We start from the raw sequence: 20,708 nt of genomic DNA, 5'->3' as shown, positions 1-20,708 counted from the left end.
AAGCACAAACAAGATGTAATTATAATCGCGGCAATTATAAAGCCTCCCAAACGAACGAGGCCATCACTGGGGGTAGGGATGATGACTCACATGGGTCAAACTTTACAAAAAGATCTAATGCTTGATTATTTCTATTTCTGAAATTCATTATGTTCCCCAGGGGCCATTTACTGTAGATCAGATGAACAGACATGACCCAAGGAACAAAAATATATATGATTTATGGGTAGAGATCTCCACCATTTTCAAGATATGGGCACTTCCTGTTCTAGAGAAGTCAGGGCCACCCTGAAGTCTCATGACATACAAACCATTTGATGCCCCTTGACACAACAAACAAGAATATACATGTATATGTATATGGTTTAGGGGTGGGGACCTCAACCGTTTTCAGGATATTTAGGCACTTCCTGTTAGAGGGGGCATCAGAACATCCAAGGGGCCCATGACCTACATACCATATGATGCACCTTAACACAAGAAACCAGAAAATATATGGTTTAAGGGTGAGGATCTCAACTGTTTTCAAGATATTTTGGCATTTCCTGCTCAAGAGGGGTCAAGACCAACCCCCGGGGCTAATGACCTACATACCATTTGATGCCCCTTAACACAATAAACAAGAATATATATGGTTTAGGGATGAGGATCTAAACTGGTTTCAAGATTTTTGGGCACTTCCCCCGGGCCCATGACCAACATACCATTTGATGCCCCTTGACACCAGGAACAAGAATATATATGGTTTAGAGGTAGGGATGTCAATGGTTTTTAAGTAATTTCCAAAACCTGGGGGTTGGGGATGACTCCAGGTACCACATCTATTGTAACATATATATTGCCCGTAACACCCACTATATGCATCTGAAGAGCCCATGTCAATATCATTCACGGTTTTCAACTTATAACCATTTACTACATAGAGTATAATTTTCCCCATATGATTCAATGTTATACCCCACCCCAATTTAACCCCCCCAAAAATATAGCTGACCAACCCCAAATTGAAAAAACTTAAAACAACTAGATATGCAGGCTTATCATATTCTATAGTTTTGTACAATTCTGTTCAGCCAAATCTGAGAAGCATGATGGAAAAGTTCATAAGCGAGAAAGAATCATTAAGTCACCAACTTTTGTTTGGGAGACTTAATTAAAACAGTGTTTCTTACTGCAAAAAAGTGTACTTGAGTGATATATGTGTTTTATTCAAAGTTTGTAAAATTGAAAAAAATTGTATCCAACGTCATGTATCTTAAATGTACGTGATTTATTAAGGGTATTACATTTCAATAGGATGTGCTGTATATGGAAATGACCAAGTATGAAAATGTAGGAGAAAAATTCTTTGATCAGAAGACATAGAACTTACATTCAATGAAAGTCTAGGTTTCTCTTTATTTGTGTGGAAAATAATATCTTAATTTGAAAGCTGAAATATGTGAAAAAGCAGTGTCTTACCTAACACAAAGGTCACAGAGAATGATGACGATGTTGTTCCGGATGGTGAGGTCCGTGGAGGTCTCCAGTTCCCTGGCCAGGGCTGCCACACACTTCTTCGCCAGGTCCGCATTCTGTAAACACAACTTGCCTGAAAGAAGAAACCAAACATACATGTAATTTTGCAATGATAGCAACAGGCTCTGAATTTGACAATGATAAAAAATTCTACCGATTTGGCTTACCCAAAGCAATAAAGGCGAAAGCTCTTATTCTGTTGGACATTCTGGAGCCCCTGAACTGCGAGAGTTGAGTGAATTGGGTAAACTGAGTTTGCTGGGAGGATCCAGATGTGTGAGCCTACAAACAATCATCACCATAGTACCGTAATGTCGCGTGTATAACACACACTTTTTTTCAGCCAAAATTTGATCAAAAGTGGGGGGTGCGTGTTATACATAGGACAAAAATTGTACCCCATTTTTTCAAGCCGTGATTCTTGATACCACCGGAGTAGTGACTGCCAATATAGCATGTTATGCAAATTGAATGAGTGTATACTAAATTTACTGCATCAGAAATACCTTATTCTTAGGTTTTTCCCCCCATGTATTTAAAATATTTATCCTCTCTTAACACTATTTCTTGCATCAAACAAGTTTAAATATCGCTAGTGTATTTGCCATTACGTAAGCAGCCACCTGTTGACTCGGCGCGTGGTCAATGTTTGTTTAACAATTTCCGGTGTCAGAAGCATGCACCTCTCTGGTGTCGGACTTCACATGGTGTTTTCAAGTGCATGTTGATAAGCAATTATTCTGATTTTATTAAACTTAATTACTTTGTGTCCCGTTATGCAGTTAAACGTTATTGCTTTACACAGACAATGCTAAAATTACATCGATCATTTGTACGGCTTGATAATGACGATATACGACATACATACGTTTCTTCACAATGTTTATTTAAACAACAATCAAAGGGTTTGACTATAATTAATCAATCAAATCATTTCTGGTTTTATTACTTTTAAGCACTAAGCTCGGTTGCCGTTCTTCTCTACGTATGATGATCTTCTACTTCTCCGATGTTGTAAGAAACTCTTTACGAAGTGTCAAATGATACTTGATACCGCCCATGTAAATAATGCTGTCCTTTTTAATTAAAATTGTAAGAACTTTGACTCTAATATCGCTTAGGCCATGTTCCCATCACGAAATTACAGTAATTACGCTTGGGTTAAAATATTATCATTAAACATCGATAGTTATTTGGGAAAATGGCGACCGTCGATTTTCATCGTCTGTGCTATGTTCCGATCTCAAAATTAAAGAAATTGCGCATGGATTATAAAATTAACATGAAACATCGATAGTTTCAGGGAAAATGGCGGCCGTTGATTTCGCCATTTTTTGGGTGCGTGTTATGCATAGGACCTGCTGTTTTTTCGCCATTTTTTGGTCAACTTTGGGGGTGCGTATTATACACGAGTGCGTATTATACACGAGACATTATGGTATTTGCTCTCACATTTTTTCCAGAATGATCACCATTTTAAAGTAAGAGCAGCATATACATATGTATTACTATACATAAACTGTGATATACATATTTTGAATAGATTCTTTACCATTCAGATAAAAAATACAAGATACAAAATTCTTTGATATAGATTTAAAATGTTTAATTATTTTACCTCTGCATTTTGATTAGATTCTCCACTGTGGTTTCCATTAGAACTATCATGTGATGTCCCACTAACCCAGTTGTCTGGTGGTGCTACAAATGTAGAAAACAGGGCCCTATAAACCAAATACTTTCGAATCACTATTTAACCAATTCAATCACATTCAACAAGATCGACTGAGTTAATAAAAGACAGCAAGAAAAAATGAAAGATTTTAATGATTTACACAGATACCTTGAGACGAAAGCACAGTCTGAGAGGGAGCTGTTCTGATACAGGGGGCCGCTACCATACTCTGGACAATCAGGAACACACGCTTGGGGGTCTTAGCTGGACACAACTGAGCTATTTCACCCAGAGTGAAAAGATGACGTACCACAAGATCTTCATTTACAGCACCACCTACAAACCACAAAGTATATAATCGACATGACTACAGGTACATATTGGTGGACAAGATCTTAGAATAACTATCAATTAATTGATGGTACCTAAACATTTTTCCATTCACATATACCAAAATGCACTTTAAAAAAAAAAGAAATTGTTAGATAAATAGGTACATTTTATGTCCTTGTATAGAGTGCAAATTATTACATTTAAACATGAGATATTTTCTTCACACCAAAAATAGCATGAGCCATTGTAACTCTTATCTGCATTATTTAAATTCAAGTTGGCCATCTGTTTTTTCCATGCATCTTTTAGCATTTACAACCAATTATGGGGGTGCATAAGATACACGTGTGTGCTATACACGAGACTTTACCATTATCAGAAAAGGTAAAAGTGTTAAACTTTTTTCCAGCTTGATACAGTTTTAAACTTACCATCTTCCTGAAGAATGACCTTAGACAGGTATTTGTCACTTAAAGTCAAAAGGTCAACACACCAAGCCTCTTTTTCACTGGCCAATCCCAAGTCCCCAGCCTTGGCTACACACAGCTTCAAAAAAAAAAATGTATTATATGAGGTGTATACACATAATTTAACTCTGGTTGTAACGCCTCATTTCATTGGCTTAACAAACTCATTAATATCGTATAACATAACTTGCCTACATCACAATATACCAATATTTCACTTATTCAAAGTAAAGAACTTCAATTCATTTAGTGATGCCACTTGGCAGGTGCACAGGTTATAGTACCCAGAGCCATGTACAGCCTGCTTGCACTGTTGGGAAATTTCAAAGTAATTTTGGAAGTCAAAAATGATTTTATACAAACTACTCATGGGGATCTATTACGTGAAAAGGTGTGAACTTTAATTGACAGGAAAAATCTTTCTATTGCATACGTCATGTTTTTCTCTTTCACTTTTGATTTCGATTAACATGCATGTAATAGTTAAACGTACCATTTCCGGAATTTCAACGACAAAAAACATTTGGGTGGGCGATTAAATGTAGGGTCTGTCAGGTAACCGTAACGAATAATTTTTTGTTAGGCCTTAGACTGGTTTTAAAGAACATTACTGGTCTAAATGTACAAACCTTGGACAAAGTGTTGATTGTGACAGAAATAAGGTCAGTTGGAGAATCAAATTTCTTTAGTCTGTTCTTCAGATTTTCTAAATGACAAGAAAGGAAATGGGCAAACATAAATATGCATATCACATGTTTGACAAATAAAAACACATTTTCAAGCTAAAAATATATCAATTCTTCTATGTGTATAAATGTCAACTTAACTCATCATTTCCAAATTCTAATGAATAAATATATTTGTCCCTTATACAAAATGAGCTAGGTGATAAGCAGCATTTTCAGCAAAAAATTGAACTATCCTATCAAATGGAAAAAATACATAATCCTTTTGATTTAATAAAAAGAAAGAACTCTATTTCATTGTTACTCCTCCATGAGTTCCAAAAAGAATACAATGGGTTAGTTGGGAACCAGAATATCACTTGAATTACACATTTATGCAGGTTTTTTCTAAACAATTTATTTTTAAAGGATTTAAAATTGAAGCGAAGCAGATGAATTTCCCTGCTGCTATATATTGCATACTGAATAAATTTTTACTGAAACCTGGTCAGTTAAATATTCTTTCTATTACACAACAAATATGACAAAGATATAATGTAAGTGAAAAATTTTCAAAATATAACTTTAACAGGTTGGACAATGTCGAGATATTTACCAATCAACAGGTCTCTTTGGTCAGCTTTGATATGCTTGGCACAGCATCCCATAACCTGCAACACTCTCTGTAGTGTGTAAATATCTGTAACAAAACATAACTTTGAAAATAATATTTTATATCTAAAGAGTTTTCTCATAGGGCTGTGCAGCATACTGCAGTTCATAACATTTAATTCGGTTCACTAATCCCTGAATCTTATATTTCAGTTTGGTTTAAATTTCATTTCACATGCAAGACAAAAAGAAAACTGTGTGTATCAGACTAGCAGTACATAATGCAACAACCTGAAGGTGTTTTAACAGTGGGTTTTTTTTTTTTTTGGGGGGGGGGGGGGGGGGCCTGATTTGGGGCCGAAATTCAACCCCAGTCCCATTTGGAAAGGACTATATTTGTTATGGTCAAATATCTTCCCCCAATTTTAACCATTTTCAAACAGTAAAATATGAGAATAAAATCTTCATAAATCATTGTACAGAAGATGCCTGTCATTTTTATCTTGATTTAAGTCATCATTGCTCATTTGCTGTTTATCTATGACGTCACCTAAATGACCCCATTCCCGCAATTTTGCAAACAAATGAAAACAGTCATTTTTTCCTTATATTTTGCATTCGGAAGTATAGAGTGCAGATCTGCTCAAGTATGATTTTAACATGTTTTTCTTCCCATAATTATACACATCATACTAAAAAATGGTACTTGAGCAAGCCTGCACTTGATGTTTCCCAAACGAAAAACCATCGAAAAAACCCCAATATTTTGCTACAAAACATCCAATTATTAAAATAAGACAATATTCATGACGTCATATCTATATTATGACATCACTGTGGTGATAGCCTTTCACCTTATTTTTAAAACTCTTTATAAAACTTTAATTTGGGGGGCAAAAAATGCATAATACCGCACATAGTCCTTTCCTAAAATTTTCCCAATTTCAAACATAAAATTCCGGATTGTAATTTTAAAAAATCTTTGTCCAGGTTGTCAAAATTTTCAAGAAATTAAAAAATACTAGTGTTTCAGATGGCATAAAGGGAATTGTCCTTATTAAATCTTTTATTTTTCAGTTTTCCAACCATCCATGAACACAGAGACACAGTTGCATGAATGACACTAGATGGGGCCTCACCCTCTGTGCTGCCTGCATTCCTCTCCCAGTAGTCAATGATAAACTCGTGGCTGAACTTCTGGACAGCAGGGGCTAGTTCCGCCAGGAGCATCCAAGCAGCCTGCAAATACCAAGAGTATCAGAATCGTGTCAGAAAGGAGGGCTGCATTTCTTTGAGTGGCATTTTGAAATCATCTAATTAGGGTCTTCCGGTCTTCAGAGGAAGACCCTACTTTTATTCTATTGTTTCTTTTTCAATTTTATAATCATTCTTTTTTCCTTACACATTTTGTGCAAGCAATTTCTCAGACAAATTTTCAAGGTTGATGCCTTGTCATCTGACTTTGACAGTTTTTAAATTTATCTTAAAAATGCTGGGTTCCATCTAATGTTATCATAAATTGGACGGAAGACCCTCTGGTTGCTTGCAACGAGAACGATCTAGTTCATCACTTACTTTTTCTTGTACCAAGATTCTGAACATTAAAAATTTACAAATACAGTATCCTCTCCCAATGATTTACAAACCTGATTATTATCAGTTCCAACATGAGATTCCAGAGATGTAATCAGACTTGGTTTGATTTTCCCCACTCTTGCCCAACGTCTACAAGCTTTCTGAAGATATCGTCTGTAAATTATAATGACGTTAGTATATGTTCTAGGTTTAATATCTATTCAATGAAAATCATACATAATGCACAAACCTGAAGGTGTTTTAACAGTGATTTTTGGGGGCCTGATTTTGGGCCAAAATTCAAACCCAGTTTAATTGAAAATCAATTATCATAAATTTAATGAGTGAAAGCTACAGGTATTCAACATAGGCACCATACCTTAAAAGACAACTCTCAAACCGGGTCATGATTTCTAAAATGTTCCAAACTAAGCGATGTCCTTCATTTTTGGATCTAAAAATGAATTCATCAGACATGTCAGACTTTGAATATAATGACAAGTCTCTCTATAAGAAGTAAGCAAACATGTTGTGGTAATTGGAGTATTATCTGTCCTGACCTGTTAATAGGCACAATGTTACTCAGGATGATTTCCTCTAGAGACTCCATACACTTCTCTTCCAGAGTTGATTCCCTGTCAGTAACAAGGGGAAGAACTCCATCCAACCAACATCTGGTGAAAAAAAAACAAGAGCCAATGCTCACTAGTGGTAACCCAACTCTGATGTGAATATGCAAAATAAACAGTCGTCATTTAACAGGAAGTTAACATTCGATTGGCACAAAAATCTATCCCACAATATGGCATGCCTAAACAAATAGCATGTTAAAATTTCAAGCATCTGCAATTTATAGTTGTTGAAAAATCTATGACGAAAATTTCTTGGAAAATTTAGGCTAAAAATAAACAAAGTCGTCATTTATCAGGAAGTTGACGTCCGATTGGTACAAACATATATCCCACAATATGGCATGCCTAAACAAATAGTGTGTTAAAATTTCAAGCATCTGAGATACACTGTAAATAGTTGCTGAGAAAACTTTGATGAAAATTTTGGCTGAAAATAAACAAAGTCGTCATTTAACAGGAAGTTGACGTTTGATTGGCACAAAAATCTATCCCACAATATGGCATGCCTAAACAAATAGTGTGTTAAATTTCAAGCATCTGCAATGAACAGTTGCCGAGAAAAATGTGACAGAAATTTTTGTTAGACAGACAGACACACAAAGGTAAAACAGTATACCCCTTCTCCTTCGGAGGGGGGAGGGGTCGTAAAAATCTCATGGCTTAGAGAAAAGAGTCAAAGAGCCAATATTTTCCAGTAAATTCCAAAGATATCTTATGATCATATAAAATGGTCCATTATCTGCATGCTATGACCCTTACTGTTGCAGGGGTTTCTCTGTTGGCATGGATAACAACAGGTCTGTCAGGCACTGCATGGCTTGTTTCCTCACAGAGAGAGTTGGATCTCTACATCTGTCTACTAACACGCCCAAGTCCTGAAACAGAACAGAATCTGGTCTAATCAAAACATTCAAATTCCAAGAAAATGCCATTTGAACATTTTTCCACACAATAATTAGAAAGTATCCTTCTCTACTGAATTATTCCCTCTTCACAGGTCCATGGGAATGTTTCACTCAAGCCCATCCCTTCAATCCCTAATGATATCAAAAGACTTCTGTAAGTACCCTACATGTTGACACACAGAACTTTGTCTCAAATACTGTAGAAGCACAAATATTTGCTAGGATAAAATTTCATTGTTTTTTAATTTAGTCATAACATAATCTCTAAAATGTATCACGTATCAACTCTGTATATTTGAAAACTTGGGTTAAAAATAGTCATGGATTTATTTTTGTTGATTAATAATGCCCATGAAATAATCAAATGAAAATTTCAACAAATATTTTTGCTTCTACAGTATGTACCGTAAAATTTCTTTTTAATATCCATGTAAAAAATCCAAAATCTCTTTTAATTTTGGGTAGATTTGGGTAAATTTAATTTAACTATGATGAAAATATGGCAGTCAAAATTTCATATTCTGGCAATGATATGCAAAACAGTTGAATTACGGAATTCAGTATTTGCGTAAACAAGAGGTACTGTGAGCACACTTACAACTGATACCCCCTAAGAAAAAAAATCATAACTCAAGTAGTTTGCTGTTATAGAAAATGATGGATGCTATCTACTTAACTGTCCATTTTCTATCAATAACAACTGTTCTATTTCTTATTAACTGCTTCTGCTAATATGAGTACAAAAACCAATTTCTATTCTTTAAATTCCATTTTGGGCCAAACCAATATAATTTCTTGTTCGTCGGACCCCACACGCTCATATTTTAATAAAACTGTACAAATATTATCATTAATTTCCAGCATCTGGGAAGTTCTGCACTGTTTTCTGTTCCATTTTAGCTTTATTTTTCAAATTTTAAATAGTTTTAATATATAATTCAGAAACAAGTAGAAAAAAAAAACAGGTAGAAAAAAATATAATCGTAAACACAAGTTTATTTACGGACCACTGAAAAATTTTGCATACAAATAAAAATAATTTTATCATTTTTAAATCGCTCCTCCGCTCCTACCTTTTTTTATCATGTTCATTGGATGTCAGACGAACAAGGAATTGTATTGGTGTGGTCTTATTTCAACTTAACTGTTAATGCATGAAGACATTTGTATCTTTTTAATAACAAACATTACTGGAATCAAACGATAATCCACATGTCAAGCATCTATTAAATGTTTTGAATTTTTGGTTTACCAAGCCCTATTTTTTTTTCCTAAAATTTTCCTCCACACCTTTTTTTTTTTTGAAAAAAGATAAAATACATCAGGGCGGGCCATTTTCAGAGGGGTGGCCGAAAATAAGAATGTAACAATTAATTTAACTTTGCCTTACGCAAGCAAGCTTTGTGTCAAATCATTTCCATTCATACAAGACAATGACACATATATAACAATCAGGGGTGAGACTGCATGGAATCCATCAAATTGAAAAATGATTTCTAATCATTAAACTGATTTTAAGTAAAGACTGATATTAATTTTTTTGAAAAATGATGAAAACCAGTCATAACTATTTGGGGTTTATTTTAAAAATATGGAGTGACCTCTAAAAATAAATATTACTGTATTTCATCATTTTTTATCAATTTTGTACACTTTTAATTATCTCGTTTGTTTTTCAAGGTGCACTAAATAATTGACTTGGGAATGGAATTATGATGAAAACAAGTCATATTTACAAAATTAATAAAGATATGTACATAAGGTAGTTAGTAGAAATGACAGTAATTGGTTATTTTTCAATATGATGGATTGCAGTCACACCCCTGACTGTATAAAAATTAAGCATTTTTTAAACAATGACTTTGAACTTGCCAAAATGACCTAGGTCAATGTCATGACATACCTTCAGGTCATTTTGGCAATTTTTCGAGTGAATTTAGATTTTTAAATGTCACTCCATTAGAATAATATGGACTGGACACAAATTTTGCACTTTTCTCTGCCAGTTACCTTGCCCTTGCCCAAACGACCTTGGGTCAAAGTCATGACACATCCCTAGGTCATAAGCAATCTTTGTGTGAAGTAAGATCTTCCAAATTCTCTCCATAAGAAAGATACAGACTGGACATGAATTTTGCACAGACAGACAGACGGACGGATGGACAACGTGATTCCTATATATCCCCCAAACTTCTTTGCGGGGGGTATAAATATGGAATCTACAGTACATACAAATGTTGCTGGTTAAGACAGTGATAACTGACCTGTCTCCTGTAGTCGGGGGCCTCAAACCTGACCACACTTTCCAGGGCCTGTAGAGCTGCCTTCCTGACTTGTGCTTTCTCGTCTTGAGCCCGTCGTCTAAGCATGGACAACACTCCCTGCTCATCAGGCAGGTCTGAAAGGAACCAAAGTTCTTGTTTCATAGGCATTTACAATTCTAAATGGTTACAATGATTTAAAATATGAAAATGACAATGTACATCAAATGCACATGTACATCTCAGTAATTCATACTTTTTCTTTATCAAAGATACACAATGTTTTTGTTAACATGTCTTACAATCTTATTTAAAACTTATACAAAAAGAACAACAATTTTGTAACTCATGCAATTCTTTTCTGTAGAGTCTTTTTTTTTTTTTTTTACAGTTTATAGTTTTACAAATACTTTACAACAATAACCTACAACAAACAATGTGTTTTCACTATACCCTCAAAGTTTTAACTCGTGATGAAAGCTGAAATCATTTGTCTTCAAATATTTAGACAATAATTGGGCTTTAATTAAGATAATCCTGTCCCCATGCATTGTTCATAAGGACTTTCACCTAAAAATCACACTTACTCGGATTGAATGGAGTCAGGGCGACCTGATGGAACGGTGTCTTAGGGGGCTTTCCAGGGGCAGTATTAACTGGGGTCTCAATGCTCTCCTGGGGCTGGGCATTTTCTGCTGTTTTATCCACAGAATTTTCACTTACAGTCACTGAAAGTAAAGTGAATTTCAAACATTTAAAACCACTGCAGTAATAATATATCTATAACATTTGTCTAATACTAGGAATAAGTTTATCATTTCCTTTCCATAAGGATTATTTACACCAAATTACTTTAAATTTGACTCAATAGTTCTTGAGAAGAAGATTTTTAAATATGCATCCCCCTTTTCTTACAGTTTCGTGGTTTTCTTCTCTTCTTTTTGATTGCAGAAAGTGTATATATTACTTTAAAAATTTAGGTAACATCCAAAAAACAGATCTGTTTTCCATTAAGAAATGCTACAATAAGATTTTCAACAAGTAGACCTCGTCCTACCTTCCACAACATTCTGGGCTCGGTTCTCCATCTCTGGGGTAGGAATGAGATGCTGTAAATGAGCTGGTCGGGGGCCAGCCACAGGAGTCACTATCTCCCTAAGTGTGCTCCTAATTCCCGAGTCTGCAGTGGTGAAACACTGAGAGAAAGCTACAATGGCCCGTGATCGAACTCTGCAAAGTCCATGGAATAAAAAACTTTATATATATATTTATGATAAATAATACAGACGTTTTTATGCAGTCTACACATGCAGTTACATTATTACCTATGGTATCAAACAATAAGTAATACTTTGCAGATGACATGTACGAATATTTGAATATGAATAGAATAGCGTTCACAAATATTTGTATATTGATTAATTTTATAGTATTCGTTTCAGCACCAAAATGGATAAAATAATGTTTCTCTAGTGTGCTTGTGAATTCCAAATAAAAAATGTCCCACATTATGGATTGCATTTTAGAAACCCAAGTCAGTAAAATGCTTTACTTTTATATAAAACATTATAGCAAACATAGCGATGATCCACACAAGATTTTAGCAACATTTCAAGTGGCTGTCAAATCTATTTACGAGAAAATGTGTTCAAGTTATGATCACAACAGCAACAATATAAAGTTTAAATATGAAGAAGGACATTGTTTAACTTCAAATGCATATAGAAAGAAAGTCCCTGCAGCTTGTACTATGCCTAATATCTAATCATGCTTTAAGACAGTGCTCTCTCTCAAACCTTGAAGCATTGATGTTTCCTTTAGTTTGAGCTAATAAATCTAAGACCTACACTTTCACTGTAAGGTAACTATTTATTGACTTCAATACAACGCTTTTTCTGCATTAAGAATTGCACCTTGTTAAATCATCCAGCATCCCTTTTTAATGAAATGGAAGGAAAATTATGCCACCTCCACGCCACATCTGTTTTTGAAAATACTGGCCTGAGAACCAAGTAATTAATGTTCGAATACAATACATGGGATCCATTTACTTACACTGGGGCAGCATCAGAACACCTCTCCAGTAGAATCCCCAGTAGAGAGGTGTGTCTCACATAAGAGGCTATCTCTGGTGGGGTACTCTCTACTAAAAAGGGGGAAGATACAATCACATCTCCAACAGTTAAATACATGCATGTATATATGTAGGGTAAATTCTGTGTACAAGCATCTGGGCATAAAAAAAATCATAATATGTCTTTTCTTCAAGAGAGAGACATTATTTCCATATCATGACAAAAAATGTTATGGGTGAGTCTTTGATGCTCTTAACATGTAGATGTTTAAGAACTTCAATGTTGCATATGATGATAAGAAACATTCCATGTACAGGTAAGCAAAGATAGGAATATATTTACCATCCATTTCCCTTTCAGGGGAATTCAGCAATAGAGCAACAATATCTACGGTGAATGCTCTGTTATTTATCTGCAAAAATTTTAAATGCATACTTCAGTATGGTATAGATCCACAAGTATTAGATGTTGTTAAACACATATTTTTGAAATCTAATGACAAGAAACAATTTTCCTCAACAAGAGGCCCATGGGCCACAACGCTGACCTACGGAACAAAAGGCATGATAAAATAAGCGTAATGGAGTCATAATACAAACTATCTGGACAATGTACAGCAAAACTCATTTATAGAGAATTTCAAGGGACCATAGATAAAACTTTGTTATAGCCGTAGTTATAGTGACCAAGACGACGATTAAAGAGAAGTTCCCACCCGACATAGTTGTCCACTAGAACGAGAAAGGCTGGATGGACAATGACATGATGGACTGTCCAGGTATTTGGCAGCTGAAGAGCCTCCTGGTCCTAGACTCGATGAGGGCACACATCAGTGATGACAGTTAAGCGGTGGAAGCCACCTGTCATATACACAACTGTGTTTAAAATGATAGATGGTTTTCACACCTTATTACAACTGAATCATTGAATTGAATATTAGTTGTATCCCAAACTGTTGCATTGTAGTTCATGAGAAGAAGATTTCCTATATATATGTTAAACTTTGAACCATGCCTGGGACCCCCTTTTTGTCCGGGAGCCATGATTTTGATAATTTAAAATCTTCACTATATCTACAAGCTTTTGTATAAATATTGGCATTTCTGGCACAGTGGTTCTTGAGAAAAAGATTTTTAAAGACATACATCTGTACTCACTGAGCAGTTATCTCCCCTTTAAAAAGGATTTTTAATAACCCTTGATTTTAACAATCTAAAATCCCCTTCCCATAAGGATGCTTTGTACCAACTTTGGATAAATTTGACCAGGTGGTTTTGGAGAAGTCAAATATGTAAAAAGTTTACAGACGGACAACAGGTGATCAGAAAAGCTCACCATCTTCGGTTCAGGTGAGCTCCAAACTCCTCTGCTGAGAAAAAGAGGCGATTAAAACCATTCCACCATTTTGCCATACCTTTGCATGCTTTGAGAGGAGATAAAACCATTCCACCATTTTGCCATAGGGACCATTAGGCATCTCCTGCAGAATACTGACCACCGCCTGAGAGAGAAAATACTCTGTTAAGTCCATTTACATCAACATGTTATTGTTGCAAATCAATAATAATGATCTTTTTCACTATGTACATGTAGTTCCCAATTAAAATGCAGAAAAAATTCTAAACCATTAGCACATGTTGAACGATCAATGAGCGCATATGGAATGCTCAGTGAGCAAAAGTTGAAAGCTATGTTAATAGTAAATGCAATCAGGTAAATGAGGAATGTAAAAGGAGCAAATGCAAAGCTTGGAAAGTAGAAGGTTTATAGTAACTCTAGGAATGGATTATGCAACACATTCGGATAAAATAAAACACATTATCTATTGTATTCATTATATTGTCAATCTGAAGGATTTAAGAGATGTACATGTTCAAATGATGTATTTATCGGCAAGATTAATGCACCCCAGTATATTGTACTGCATGTATGGTACTGACCTGAGCCACTTTGGTGCGATACTCGGCACGGTCAGTGACCTTGGTACACAGGTGTTGTAAAAGCGTCCTAATGCTAGAGAGAGAACGCGGCTCATTTTTCATCAGATATCTAAAAAAAAAAAAAAAATAGAACTTGTTGTAATAGAATACCCAAAGTAGTCCTCCTCCCTCTCATTTTGAGTTTCCTTATTGCAATAATGCTCTAATAAAACCTAGTTCAGAGCTCTATCAGTACTCAATAATAGTAAACAGTTCAAATAAGAGATAACATTGTAACCATCAAAATACAGGGACAAGCAGATTTTGCCAAATCAAAACACATTCTGAATCTGCTAACTGATCAAAATAGCAGATTTATGAATTTCCATCAAAACAAGATATGAATATAGAAAATGTCTACACATAAGCATTAAAGTGTCTTCAAACAACAATCTAAAATTATTATAAACAATTTAGAGCTAAATGATTTTTTTTATGAAACACAACCATTTAAAGTGTTGTGTCTTTAAATAAGTATAAGGAAGAGATACATATCAAAGTCATGCATTTAGATGCAAACCAGAATGACATTTTTTTTTAGTTTTAGATTAAGAAACGAACATGACGAAGCTGACCGCCTGGTCTCTGGCCATTAGGACAGGTCTGGAGATGGACTGGGCCGCCACCCGATTATCTCCAATCAACATCAGAAGGTTAGGGAGGAGACATTTACAGATCTGCAACAAAAGATATTATCCATGAATATGTACACACACATATTCATGTACGTTGTACCTGTCTATATATTGCAGTAAAACATAAGGGGTGTCATTTCAATAGACAGTATCATTACTTTTATTTGCATTCATCATAAATAGTTGATAAATAACATGGGTTTTTATTGTACAAATAAACAACTGGAATTGAGCACAAGTTTGGAAACATAGAACTCCCCCCGCCCCTTTTACAAAAACCTATTGAATTATCTACATGCTAAACAAATTTTATTATATTAATTTTAATTGTTGGTCCAAGCTTTATTTAACTGTCACGCTTTACTGCATTTATGACTTTACTTACTGTGTTTATGACTAATATGACTTTAACATACTGTGTTTATGACTTAACTTACTCTGTCTATGACTTTAACATACTGTGTTTATGACTTAACTTACTCTGTCTATGACTTAAACATACTGTGTTTATGACTTAACTTACTCTGTCTATGACTTTAACATACTATGTTTATGACTTAACTTACTTCCTTGATGACAGTATTGACATGACCATGGAGTGGCAGACTGAGAAGCTGTAGGCCCTACAATGGAAGAGTGTCCGGATGTTCATTTCAAGGGCAATGCATTCGAAAAATTTAACATATTCTTTCATAAACAGGCTTATGTTTGTACAACATCATTGAAAATGTCCTACATAATAATTAAATAATATGTACAAGTACCTTGTAAGCTAGACCAGCAGTTGGAAGGTTTTTCAGTTGTTTTTTCTCACTAAACAACCAAACAAGAGTTATATCAGAATCTTTGAGAAACATTTCAAATCTACAAAATAATCAATTTTTTTCAATTCCATTCAAACTTTTACACCAACCAGTTTGCAAAACTCTGGAAGTTGCCGTCAAACATTTCAGCTCCTTGTCTGGTGAGGTCACAGAGTACCTGCACCGTGTGGTAGGCCAAAGACTCAGACTGTCTGAGGGAGCAGGTCATCAGCAGACCAATCAAATCCTAGAAAACATAGTAGGATCATCAAACAATGCTCAAGAAGAAGTGTACTGGAGAAAAGCTTACACAGCTTAAGAGGAGTTAAAAATATTGTTTCTAGCCGTGCTAACTGCTTTCTATGTAGTGATATACTTTGTATCAGACAATACAGAAAAGGGTTATATAACAAATGGATTGAATGGGAATTTGTTGGAATAAGGGATTATATACTAATATACACAAAAGAATATTCTCAGTTAGATTTGTAGTGTACACTGTTCTCATAAAGCTGCTTCATCCGATTTTATATCAAATTTTATGAACGCTTTTTTTCGATTGTTATGCTAAGTATGTGCATAATATAAAATATTGCAGTAGTTTTCAGTCAATAAATCCATATTTTAATGAAATAAAGAAGATGAACAAAATTTGTTCACAAAATAAACGACATAAAGAGGTACTGCCTTCTATCTAATTTCGCCCACGATGTCGAGGCGGCTGTGATTGTATTATGACATAAACATCGCTATATACAGTCGATACATAACATGCGGATTCAATAAACCCAATCGTTAGGGGGACGAAACCAAATGGTTCCCTTTTCTAAACATTCACAGGATGTATCATGCAGTTTGGTTTGTTTTTCTGTATGCCCATAAAGAAATTATTTTATTAACTTTGAATATTTCTAACTTTGAAAGAAGACTGATTCTGCTGATGTTAATAGGCGAAAGTCTATAACTTTCTAAGATAATTGGTTTGTATGGAAAATTATTTGATACTGTGAGAGCGAAAAAATCGGACCTTTAGCTTTAAGATGTGTATTTTGGGTGTCACAAGAATACATACTTGTAGAAACAGCATGTATAGTTTTGATAGCTTATTGACTTCTTGAGGTGAGAGTTCCTCTTCATCATTGCTGTCATCTGGGAAATCCTGGACATAAACAAGTACATGTCTTTATACAAACACTGCTTACAATAATGTGAATGGTCACCAATGCCCATTCATAAGACCTTTTTTGTTAATAAATATTACCTAAGGCCTTTGGTGAATTTTATAAGTACAGACAAATACCTGTATCTATAGTGTGATTAAATGATTAAGGATATTCAACTGGGAGAAATAAAACGTACCTCAATGCTGCCAGTGGAATCTCTAGACTTCTGTGTTTTCTTTCCTTTGTTTTTCTTTCTTTTTTGACTGCAAGCTGGGGAAATACTTTTCTTTCTTTTACCTTCACCTAATGATAGAAAGTGTAAAATTCCATCCATTTCAAGTTTTAGTGAAAAGAAAGTCCTGATAATTATGTAATCAGCAATTTATTGGTATCTTACCACTTCTTTTCCACTGTTTAAATATGTTGACACAATTCTCGAACAAAACTGGATGGAAAACTTTGAATGCAGTGCTTTCTAAAACAGTCCACATAAAAACCTCAAAATGATGCCATATCAACATAGACTAGTATCTGAGTCTTAAGATTCTTTTAATGAGCAGGCATATAAAACAACTGACTACAAAATTTAAAAAAATATTTAAAATTTGTACATACCAGGAATTGTCAAAAGCTTAAAGTAGTTGGATGCTGACAAGATTGCAGCTTCTCTCTGTTGAACATTTGATCCCTTCTACAAAATACAATTGTGCCATCAATATAAGTTTTACTTCTTTTATTTTTTTTTTATAATATTAGTGGTACATGTATTATTATGTCATAGGCTATGACATAATAATACATGTACCACTAATATTATAAAAAAAATGTTTGAGGCTGTATCAGTCTATTAACATAACACATTAAGCATACCTTAGTGCCAGTTTCCACCAAATAAGCCAGCAACGCTATTAGGCTTTTGTAAGAAAAGTCATTCTCCACCACAACCATCCATAATCCTGAAATTAAATAATTTGTGTTGCTCCATCAGTCATCAATACATTACTATCATCTGTAGATAAGACAGTGCACCGGTAGATACAATACATTTACCGGTAGGTACTGTAACAATACATGTACCAGTATGTAGAATGCTGAAACAATGATAGAACTCAACAGAATAATAAGCATGGCAGAGTACCTTTTCCTTCTTGTCCTTCTTTCTTGTTGATCCAGTCATCCATGAAAGAGGAAAAGGAATACAAATTGGGGACATGGTTTTCATTCTCCAATACATCTGATTCTGCCAGTGCATCTAAAGCTGGAATTTCTGTGAAGTCGTAATCCCAGTAGGATTTTACCCACTCTGTACAGAAAACAACAAATCATTGGAAATAGGTATAGTGCCAATTGGTGTGATAACTGTGACGTACATGTATATATTATATATACTATATTACAGTATATCAATTGCAGCATTTGAAACAATATCATAAACATTGATCATTTGAATACATCACTAAATTCTATTGTGTCATCAAGACTCATCATATATAGTTGACATTCTTGATTGATATTAATAGTTCTAGCCGAGACATAAATAATTGTCTTTGATATTGATCAGAATGATTCTTAAGGATGATGGATCTGGGTCCAGTGCAATCTCTAAATTAAGCTACATGCATAGCTTTATTTACCTACCTGAAGTAATCAGGTAATCTAACATAAAATTATCGGGTCAATTAGATATTACACTCATCATGCATCAGTCTCCCTGAAGTAGGTTTATTTTGCTCAATTTTATTCTAACTGAGCAATTTGTACAAAAAGTTACACTTAAATAGCTTCAACTGATTTGAAAACAATCCATGAAATAATTGCTCTTGAAAAAAGTTGCTCTTACAACACAAATGCAGTCAAAGTTCTAAAATTTTAGAGGCTATGTACATAACTGTTTATGTGTGATCAAACAGCTTCTTAAATGAAATAACAAAAAGAACAGTTTTGGTTAACACAGGGACGTACGTACGTACATATACATTCAAAATTTAGAAATTAAAGGGGAAGGAATGTCAAAAGCATATTTTATGTATATTAATAAAGTGGTTGAAATTGTCACAACTAATCGTGCTGTTATTTATGTCTCTGCTTGCACATGGTAATCGTGAGTTAAATTCAGCTGTGACATTTCAAATATCAAGACCATACCTTCACTTAATTTCATCAAAATTTGCTGGATGTCTTCCATTTGTAAGCATAAACATCTATAGGCCTGACAGTGACAGATGTACCGCTGCCTTACGTTCGCGCCAAATATCGAATGCAACTTCCTTTTACCCTTTACGCGCATGCGCGGAATACGTCATCATACTATTTAAGAAAGACTTTTAGGCCCAAGACGTTTAGGCCCTGAATTGATAAGATGTTTAGGCCACAAGCACTTGTTTCTGACAAAAAAATTTACCTTATAGTATAATAATAACACAATGTATCTAACTCCGAATGAGGTAAACCACCCACTCCCGTGTGTTGCAGTCGTTTTCGCTTTTAAACAAAATGCAATGCAAAAGTGTTTAGCTGTTTAGTAGGCTACCATTTTTTTCTTCAATATATAAATTATCTAAACAACCATATATAGCATGCTTACTTTTGTAGTATTCTTATGTGCATAATCTGCGTCAAAACATGATAGACTCCAATTGAACCGTAACACTGACATGATAGTTTTGCACTGCATTTCGTATAAAAGCGAAAACGACTGCAACACACGGGAGGGGGCTGCAACACACTGTTCTTAGCACCAAATGAAACGTGTAGCATAACCCTATTCATACTATTTTTGAACAAATTTAATCAAATAAATTTGTAAATAGAATTTCTGATAGGTACATATTATGTGTATTGTAATAATATAATAAGTATTTTGATCATATCTTTCAAATAAGCATATTCCGTTTATCATTTAACGTAAATATATCATTTTCGCCATCTAGGAGAAGTAAGTATGATGATTTACAGACGTGTATGCCCCAATATGTTTACGTAAATAGTTAATATATTTCCTGGGAACTTATTTAGAGTATATCAAAAGAAAACTTCATGTAGGTAGCATCAGTAGGGGGCACTGGCCATACCTTTTATAGCAGGAGACATATTTCTTTAATTTACATATAAACAATGTATTATTGTGACGCGAGAGAAGCCTACAATGTAGCTGCTGTGGCGTCTATACATAATGAAAAAAAGCTCGTGGAAAACTATGAATTCGAACCAACTTCTTGTTATTCATTATAACAATTTCGATACCAGTTTTATTTTATTAAAAAAAAATTAGATAAATGTATCATCGACCAAACGAAATAACAATTTTCTTATAATTTCAGCCTCCTTTAGGGGTGCCAAAATTCTGATAGTAACAATCAAAAGAGATGATTTTTTTTTAAGTTCAGATAAAGAGAAGGAGACAGTATCAG

The 20,708-nt window shown here is 34.5% G+C and overlaps 1 protein-coding gene across 2 annotated transcripts in view; it reads right to left on the bottom strand.

Annotated features, from left to right (window-relative positions):
* LOC128181785 (condensin-2 complex subunit D3-like) overlaps positions 1-19,563 on the bottom strand; it is a 32,893-nt gene extending 13,330 nt beyond the window's left edge. The window contains exons 1-30 of one of the 2 annotated variants that reach the window (XM_052850312.1): positions 19,444-19,563; positions 18,437-18,601; positions 18,169-18,254; positions 17,914-17,989; positions 17,696-17,773; positions 17,495-17,601; positions 17,208-17,294; positions 16,246-16,382; positions 16,097-16,145; positions 15,899-15,955; positions 15,259-15,374; positions 14,659-14,767; positions 14,133-14,219; positions 13,061-13,130; positions 12,699-12,789; positions 11,701-11,873; positions 11,231-11,371; positions 10,647-10,780; positions 8,237-8,352; positions 7,406-7,519; positions 7,225-7,299; positions 6,917-7,019; positions 6,410-6,509; positions 5,275-5,358; positions 4,623-4,699; positions 3,958-4,072; positions 3,362-3,529; positions 3,137-3,219; positions 1,686-1,800; positions 1,462-1,591 (exon numbers count right to left, since the gene is read on the bottom strand). In XM_052850312.1, the coding sequence (XP_052706272.1) occupies positions 1,462-1,591; positions 1,686-1,800; positions 3,137-3,219; positions 3,362-3,529; positions 3,958-4,072; positions 4,623-4,699; positions 5,275-5,358; positions 6,410-6,509; positions 6,917-7,019; positions 7,225-7,299; positions 7,406-7,519; positions 8,237-8,352; positions 10,647-10,780; positions 11,231-11,371; positions 11,701-11,873; positions 12,699-12,789; positions 13,061-13,130; positions 14,133-14,219; positions 14,659-14,767; positions 15,259-15,374; positions 15,899-15,955; positions 16,097-16,145; positions 16,246-16,382; positions 17,208-17,294; positions 17,495-17,601; positions 17,696-17,773; positions 17,914-17,989; positions 18,169-18,254; positions 18,437-18,601; positions 19,444-19,483 (3,083 nt within the window). In that variant the 5' untranslated portion in view covers positions 19,484-19,563. The remainder of the gene's footprint in view (positions 1-1,461; positions 1,592-1,685; positions 1,801-3,136; positions 3,220-3,361; positions 3,530-3,957; positions 4,073-4,622; positions 4,700-5,274; positions 5,359-6,409; positions 6,510-6,916; positions 7,020-7,224; positions 7,300-7,405; positions 7,520-8,236; positions 8,353-10,646; positions 10,781-11,230; positions 11,372-11,700; positions 11,874-12,698; positions 12,790-13,060; positions 13,131-14,132; positions 14,220-14,658; positions 14,768-15,258; positions 15,375-15,898; positions 15,956-16,096; positions 16,146-16,245; positions 16,383-17,207; positions 17,295-17,494; positions 17,602-17,695; positions 17,774-17,913; positions 17,990-18,168; positions 18,255-18,436; positions 18,602-19,443) is intronic. The other variant, XM_052850320.1, reaches the window with a different exon arrangement.
* Between the last annotated feature and the right edge of the window lie 1,145 nt (positions 19,564-20,708).

The sequence above is a fragment of the Crassostrea angulata genome, chromosome 1 (assembly GCF_025612915.1).
Source record: "Crassostrea angulata isolate pt1a10 chromosome 1, ASM2561291v2, whole genome shotgun sequence".
In the NCBI taxonomy this organism is placed as follows: domain Eukaryota; kingdom Metazoa; phylum Mollusca; class Bivalvia; order Ostreida; family Ostreidae; genus Magallana; species Magallana angulata.
The sequence above is the reverse complement of the archived record's forward strand: the minus strand, read 5'-3'. Positions and strand labels throughout refer to the sequence as shown.